The sequence below is a fragment of the Arachis ipaensis genome, chromosome B08 (genome assembly GCF_000816755.2).
Source record: "Arachis ipaensis cultivar K30076 chromosome B08, Araip1.1, whole genome shotgun sequence".
NCBI classification, from domain to species: domain Eukaryota; kingdom Viridiplantae; phylum Streptophyta; class Magnoliopsida; order Fabales; family Fabaceae; genus Arachis; species Arachis ipaensis.
Genome location: NC_029792.2, coordinates 120,371,744 through 120,380,160, shown reverse-complemented (window position 1 = coordinate 120,380,160; position 8,417 = coordinate 120,371,744). Strand labels below are relative to the sequence as shown.

The 8,417-nt window shown below is 36.1% G+C and overlaps 1 protein-coding gene across 1 annotated transcript in view; it reads right to left on the bottom strand.

Annotated features, from left to right (window-relative positions):
- LOC107614268 overlaps positions 1,577-8,417 on the bottom strand; it is a 17,868-nt gene continuing 11,027 nt past the window's right edge. Inside the window, exon 2 of the mRNA XM_021109894.1 lies at positions 1,577-4,269. Coding sequence (XP_020965553.1) covers positions 1,758-2,528 — 771 coding nt within the window. The 5' untranslated portion in view covers positions 2,529-4,269 and the 3' untranslated portion in view covers positions 1,577-1,757. The remainder of the gene's footprint in view (positions 4,270-8,417) is intronic.

The window sequence follows — 8,417 nt, the reverse complement described above, 5'->3', positions numbered from 1 at the left end:
GTGTGTCATAGATAACATGTGGGTTCTCAATTTGGTATACTATTGGCTTGGCTGGTTGCAGGTGCCACTAGCCCACTATCCGTTATGCAAACTTTTTTCCTTTCTCCTTTTGTTTATTTATCATTATTGATTTATTGTTAATGTTGATAAGTAAAACCGCCCCAAGTTGAAAGTGGACGACGAGAGCGGGGCAAAACGGGAAATTCAGACGGTAAAAAATTGGTGGAAGGAGCCGCCCAATCTGACCATGGTAGGTCGGTAGCTGCTCTCGTTTTCTCAGAGGTCATTTTCGTCAGCTCATGGTGACTGACACGTGTGCTTCCCACGCTTCAAGCACCTCCTCGCACAACTTGACCCTTTCGCATGGGGCCCACCCTATATGATTGTGATGGGAGTATATATAACCCTTTTTCTTTGTCTTATTATTCGTTTTTCTTCAAAATATTCCTTTTATTATTAGGTGCTTAATTGGAAATTGGTTCCTCCCAACAGTAATATTTTCTTTCCTACGACTTTATTTGGATATAGAATCATTTTTTTTTATTTGTGGAAAGAAAATAATTTAATGAGTCTTATATTTTTTTTTTCCTAAAAAAAACTTATTTTTTTATTTATTTTTTCTTCTTCCATTTTTTTCCCTTCAAATTCCTTCAATGTGTACATGTTAACTTTTAAGATCAAATATAAGAGTCGCGTCAAACAAAAAAAAAATCTACTATTATAGGGATTAAAGGTGAATTTATTTAAACTATTATTATGTCTAAACAATTGGAAGTTTACACTTTGTTTGGATGTTTGATGGAAAATGAGAGAAAAGAAAATAGGAAAAAAGAAAATGAAAGAAAAAGTGAATTTCTTTGCATGTTGTTTGGATGTAGAGAAAATAGATGAAAAGAAAATAAAAAAATTTTGTTTGAATAGAAAGAAAAATAAGAAGAGAGAAAATTATAATAGAATAAAATTACTTTATTACTCTTACATATATTATATGTAAATTATAATTTATTAATGTATTTAAATTATTTTTCAAAATTTTAAATGTCATAAACAAAAGTTATATATTTGTTTTTCAAACAAATACATATAAATAATTGTGTAAAAGAATAACAAAAATTACTCATAGATTATGTCATTCATTTCTTTAACTATACTACAAGAAAATATCACTAAATCGTCTATACGTTAAAAGTTGCTAGTATTTGTTTCTTACTACAAGCGATGAAAAATCATATACAATTCTTCTAAACATATAATAAAACACCAAAAGAGTAACAATGATCAGGACTTCAGAAGAGTAATATTTTAACCCCACACGCTAATTTTAAAAAAGGTAATACTTCATATTTAGAGTCATCAGCATGTGCATAATTCCAAAAAAAATTAATTCCACATAGTTAGAGCTATTTGTATACATTTATTTTCAAAAAGAATATTTTTTCTAGTTAAAGATATTAACACATGATCTATTTTTACTTGTATTAAACAGATACTCATTCACAAATATCTTCAAGTATCATGATCCCTGCACAAGCATACACAACAAATATAAATTACTTAACATAAGGAGTTGATCATCATAAATTATTTTTTCAACATTTTTCTATTCAAAGAATAATATCAATGAATAGTGATCTGTTACCATGTGTTAACATAAATAAAACATAGAATGATATCTTGATCAAGCACATGGAGATATAGTCATAGATTACAGCAACAAAAATATAATAATAAATTATTTATTAACAATAACCTCAAATTCAACAGAAATTAAGTCCTTCATACCTGTAAGGGTGAATGTTTTCTGGAAGTACCATATCTCCTAGGCGAACACTAACAGCAGTCATGAAATGAAAAAGAACATCTAGTCGCAGTTCAGGTGGGATACCAAAATTTGGTGCTTTTTTTTGTTCATTTTCACATAAGAATTGATAACATTGCATCCGATATGAACCTATCAAACTCAATTCAGTCAACATATCATATACATCTGATTCGCTATAAATGCGAGGCCTACTTTGTTGTATTATAGCTAACCCTTTTTCAGCAATTGCAACTTGTCTTTCAATTAATGAAACTTGTTTTTTGGCAACCGAAACTTGCCTCTCAGCAACAGAAGCTTGTTTTTCAGCCATGTCATGTAGTTTGCTAGAAAGATAATTACCCTCTTTTACAACATCGGCCATGGTAGTAATTTTCAAAGTAACTTTTTCGTATTGTGCCTCCAAAAAATCATTCATTGGAGTCTTACGCTTAGTACCTCTTGTAGTTGAAGTACCTCCTAATTGAGTTGGCTCACTATGAGGAGCACTTGGTGAATCTATATTAGCAGAAAATATTGGGGTATCATGTCCCATATTAACATCTATGTCAGAAAAATCAATGTTTTCAAACGAGTCATTCAAGTCAATGTGATTTCTATCAAGTTCTTGAATCCTTTCTCGTGAAGTAGCAGCCCCTTTACCAGTAGCTCTATCGGTTCTGAACAACTCCTTCAAAGTATCATAATGCTTAATTTGCATTTTTTTCATTTTTCTGCTTGTGGTTTCTCCGACGTGAACAAATGTTGAAATAATTTTTTTACTAACTTCATCAATAGTATAACTAATAAAAGCAAAGATTAAGATACCTTAATAAAGTCTTGCCACACTTCTTCTTCAGCTTCAAACTTTTTAGTTACATGATTCCACGCAAATCCACTTAAGTGATGAAATAAGTCGTATGCCTCAGCAAAATGATCTTTCAATGTATTTATTCTATTCTTTATCTGGTTCTTTGTTATATGCGGGACTATTGCTATGTTCAGAGTCTTCACAACATTGGCATATGCTTCAGTTGTCCACGAGCCATCGTGTCTATTACCTTTTGATGCTTCCTCTGCTAATGCATTTAGCAAAACTTCATCCATATCATAAGACCATCTTAAATTGTCTTTCGAAGGTTGATTGAATTCTGCTAATTTATTTTCCTTATTCGGCATTATCTAACCTGTAACAATCCCATAAAAAATCCAATCAAACAATTCTGAGTGTAAACTATACATACATATGTATACATATTCACATATATAAAACATAATCACCTATAATGTTTGATACACATTCCACATTTCGAACGCAATGTTATCTCTTAACAATGATGCATGCCTATATTCCTCATCACGTGGTTGATTTGATTGTGATCTATCTATGCTTTGTTCTTGTAGCAATTCTCGATCAACCGCATCAATTATAGACTGATCAACATCGACACCCATAAAAAAGTTATGCAGTATACAACATGCTAAAAAAATGTCTCGCATAGTTTCAAATGAATAATAAGGTTCAGTGTCGACGGCTATAATTGGGAATCTTTTCTTTAGAACTCTGAAACATCTTTCGATGACATTTTTTAATGAAGAATGTCGGTGATTGAATAATTCTTTGGGATTTTGTGGCTCACATACAGATTACTCTTTCAAATGATACCGAACACCTCTATATGGTGTCAGTATCCCATGCTTTAACATAAATTTAGCATCGCCTAGATAATATTTTCCTACACCAGTTACAGACACAAATTAAAATATTGCATACTGTGACTATGAATTTAACTTTATATAGAAGATTTCATAAATAACATTATCACAGACCTTCGGGTATTTGAAGTGGATATTTCCTACTTAAAGCATCTTTCAAAATTCTTGAGTCAGAGACAGTTCCTTCCCAACCAGACAAGAGATAAGCAAATTTCATATCAAACCCATAGGCAGCAAAAACATTTTGTGTGGGGTGATCTTTTCTTCCCCCGAAAATGAGGGGCTTCCAACCTTGATACCTTCACACGACTATGAGTTCCATCTATGGCTCCAATGCAGTCTTTGTTTGGAAAGTATATTGACATATTAACATAACAATTTTGTAATTATTTCATACACAATTTCATAAATGTCACTAACTAAATTGAAATAGTTAGTACCTTAAAAAACAGATAGAATAGACTATTATTATGTATTTCATAAGGAACATACTCATCAGATGGTTGCTTAAAGAACTCTCCCTCTAACGATAGAATAACATATAGGACATTGTGAAAGTGACGACTAATTGTCTCCCCGGCCGGTTGAGCTAACCTCTGCACAGCTTGCAGAGTCGCAGCAGCATTCGCTTCCATGGTATTCGCCAGATTCGTCATCGCCGCCATGAACTCGGCATGGTTATTAGGTGGTTGCTCATTCCTACTTTCTCGTATACGTACTCGACCTCGTTCGCAAGTGGCCATTAGGATTCCTGTCTACACCAAACAATCGATATCAAGGTGATCAGTCTCAATATCAAAAGTCTAGTACTTCAATTATCCCAAACAGGCACTCACAAACAAGCATGCTATGTATATATCAATTAGATAACCTAATAGCATCAAATAAAAGACACACAGAGTATGCAATGAAGCACAATCGGTCCATCCCTCAGGCTCACGAGAACGAACCGCTCTGATACCACCAAATGTAACACCCTAATTAGCCTAAGATTTACCTCGCATCGTAAAGCCAAGGTTAATCAGAGATTACGACAGTTTTAAGCTCATACATAATATATATATAGAATAGTATAATCTAGAAGCCCGATGAAGGATATAGCTCCAAGTCAGATTTTAAAAAGCGCAAAACGTGCTAACGAAGCGTCTAACTTGAAGCACAAGATACAGATAAGATATATCAAAAGATAGTAGTATAGTATTATAGGAAACTAGCCACGGCTCACGGAGTTTAAGCCGGCAAGCCATATACAGACCAGAAAGAACCATACAGTAAAAACAGCTTGTACAAATTTGTTCTCTCAAATACAAGCCTCTAGGCAAAACCAAAATATAAAAGTGAAAGACATATATAAAATAAACCAAAAGACTCAAAAGATGTCCAGATCCTCCGCTTCTATCACCAACTAGACAACTCACTGAGGTGGGTTGCGACCTGCATCTAAAAAATACAACAGAAATATGGTATGAGAACCGGAGGTTCTCAGTATGGTAACAGTGCCCAGTGATGTAGGATATAAGACCCCAGGACGCCAAAGGCAATCTTAAGCTCCATATCCATCACAATATTCAATCTTAAAGCATACTAAAACAAATAAGCATAAATATATCAATCTTAATATAACTAAACCGGATAATCTATCTTAGGAGATTTCTATTCTAACCAAACACCGCTGTCCCACAGCCTTTACCAACCTATCCTCCATGCGATCCCATTGTCACTGCCTTCCGAACCTCAATCCCAGTAGAAAACACAGATAATATACAATGCAAGTAAAACACAAGTATTGGCATATAAGGCAATTAATTCAAATAGCAATTAGGCATGTTATTCAAATAGGTAAGCCATTACAAGTAGACAAAGTATGCAAACAGATAGAAAATGCATATGATGAATGCCTGCCCTACTAGATGTGATATCACATTGTCAGTTTAACTGGCAACCCAACACATCTCCATGGAGATGTTGCCCTTTGGAATCATTATTGGGAACCCCTAAGATATAGTGCTCGGATCACTGTCCAGGGTTTTGTGCCTGCACACTCTTATTATCCGAAGAGATGCGAGCGGGATACTCTTGCCACCAACCTCGCATCTAAGCACAAGCGGGACGAACCACCGCCCTTACGCTGCCGCCGCTACCTCGACAGGCGGGATCCAACCACAGCCCCTGCCGGGCGCATAGCGTCTCATAGTCTCAATATCAAAATGATACATCAGTGGTTTTCAGAAAACATTTTCAGTGTGTCATGGATCCACCATCTCATTCCGAGTCCTCAACTCATCTCAACCACTGTCAATTCACATTTTTATTTCGAACTCATTAGTTCCTCAATTCTCATCTCATACATCAACCATTCATCACATACCATCAAACCATTCCCAGTACACCCGAAACCTAGACTTCCATCTTCTAAGTTTTCCAAATAATATCTTCTAAATCCTTTAAATTCTTTCCCATGTTTTAAATATTCAAAACTAGGCCCAAGAGTCCTAAAATGGTGTTAGAGAAGCTTACAACCTTGTTGGGAAGTTGGAATAGTTGAAAACAATGAAAAATTTGAGAAACAGGGCGTGTGCGGCCGCACAAAAGTGTGCGCGCGCACGCCCAGGAAGATTTTAAAAGTGTGCGTACGCACAGGGGTGTGCGTACGCACAGGGGTGTACGTACGCACAGGTACTAAAAATTATAAGGTCTGTTCACTCGCACAGGGTGTGCTAGCGCCCCCAACAGATGACCCTTCCCGACTTGTGCGTGCGCACAGTGTTGTGCGTCCGCACAGGTCGCAATTCTTCGTTGATGTGTGCACAAGCTGTGCTAACGCTGCAAGAAAAATGCATTCTCCTGCCTGTGCATGCACACAGGTCTGTGCGTCTGCACAGATTAAGATTTTCGCAGAATTGTGCATGCGCACATATCAGAAATTCTGAAATTCTGCAACTTTGCAGAATTTCAGATTTTCAACACCAAATTTGATTGGTCATAACTTCCTCTACAAACTTCCAAATTTTGCAAACTTTATATTGATTTAAAGGGTTTTTAATGAACCCTCAATAAGCAAATTTCAACCAATTTTGAAAACCAAGCCGAAATTTATGATCAGACAAATTTCATTAAAAAAATCAACTTTTACCCAAAGTTCACAAATTACCAATTTTCCCAATTTTCATATCTCAAACCAACCAAAACAATACCAAACTCCCCTCTACAGCACAATCTACCCTCTTGGGTCACTTTTCACAATTAATACCAATCATTCCATCCTGCTTCATCATTCTCAACCTCAATAATCAAATATATATAACATTCCAAACACATATCCACTAATCATCATTTATCACTATCAATCTTCATCATCAACTCAACCATGCTTCATATTATTAATCAACATTGTTCATTCATCCAAATCCATCATATCTCAACATCATTTAACAACATCAACAATATCAATTCATTGTACATCATCAACCAACCAATCATCAACAACATATAAATTTTCAAACCTATCCTATGGGTCACTAGCCTAAGTGTCCATGAATATTATATACTACATAGAGAAAACCGAAACCATATCTTGGCCGATTCTCAATATGCCCTTAACCCAAAATGAGCACCACAATGATCACCAACAAGCTTTCCAACACAATCCAAGCTTCCAACAATCACCAACAAGCTCCAAACTCATAATAATCAAACTATATATACACAAACCATCAAAAATCAACCTAGGACTCATAATAAATCAAAATTTCACAAGAGTTCAAAGCCTCTTACCTTGTCCAACTATTTTGGAAGCCAAAATCAACATCAATCAAAGGCTAGAGTGTACCTAAACACCCAAAACACAAGATTTCACTCAAAACCAAAACCTAATATTTTCGAATTTCTTAAAATAGAAACTGGGCAGGATTTTTCGAGATTCATACCTCTTTATCTAGATGAAACTAACGGGCTCGGAGAGAGCTTTACGTAGCAACTGACGGCATGCAAAACGGAGCACTGTAGCTCAAGTTATGAGAGAAAGAAGATGAATGTGAATAGTGCTTCTTGTAACCCTCACCTCTCTTCTCTCACTCAACCTTGCTGCTACTTGTTGTGTTTGAAAGTGGCTGAAATGGCCACTTAATACACTTATATATTGTTGGGCTTGGGCCCAACTTGGATCCGGTCCAACCCGTTAGCATTTTTAGCCCGTTTGGTCCAACTTCAGGTCAAACCTTTAAAATCAACGCCCAGTTTTTCATTTCTAATGTTTTTCTAAGGTTTTTGACTGTTTCCACTTTTTCTCATGCAGTACCTGGCAGACTTGAACCGGTTCAACTGGTTCAACTGTCGGTTTGCGATTTTTCACAGTTTTTTGCAGAAAACGCATTTTCTGACTCAGAAAGACCCACCGAGTCCAAAAATCATATTTAAATCCTCAAATTCTCACTCTAACTTGTCGAAATCTAATTTGGGAAATATTATCACTTAATTAACCGGTTGATTAGTTGCGGTTCTTACATTCTCCCCACCAAATAAGAAATTTTTCCCTCAAAATTTGAATTACCTAAGAAAAGCTGGGGGTAATCCTTTTGCATCTCGGACTCCAATTCCCAAGTGTGCTCTTCAACTCCTGCTCGCTTCTAAGCAACTTTGACCAACTGAACTTCCTTTCCTCGCAGCTTCTTCACACTAGAGTCGTCAATTCTCACTGGCGTCACTTGGAAGGTCAAGTTCTCCCTCAACTCAACCGACTTAGGTTCCAACACATGAGCTACATCCAGCGTGTAGTTACAAAGTTGTGACACGTGGAATACGTCATGCAGGTTAGACAAGTGAGGTGGCAAAGCAACTTGATACGCCACCGGCCCGAATCGCCTTAAAACCTCAAATGGTCCAATGAACCTCGGATTCAACTTCT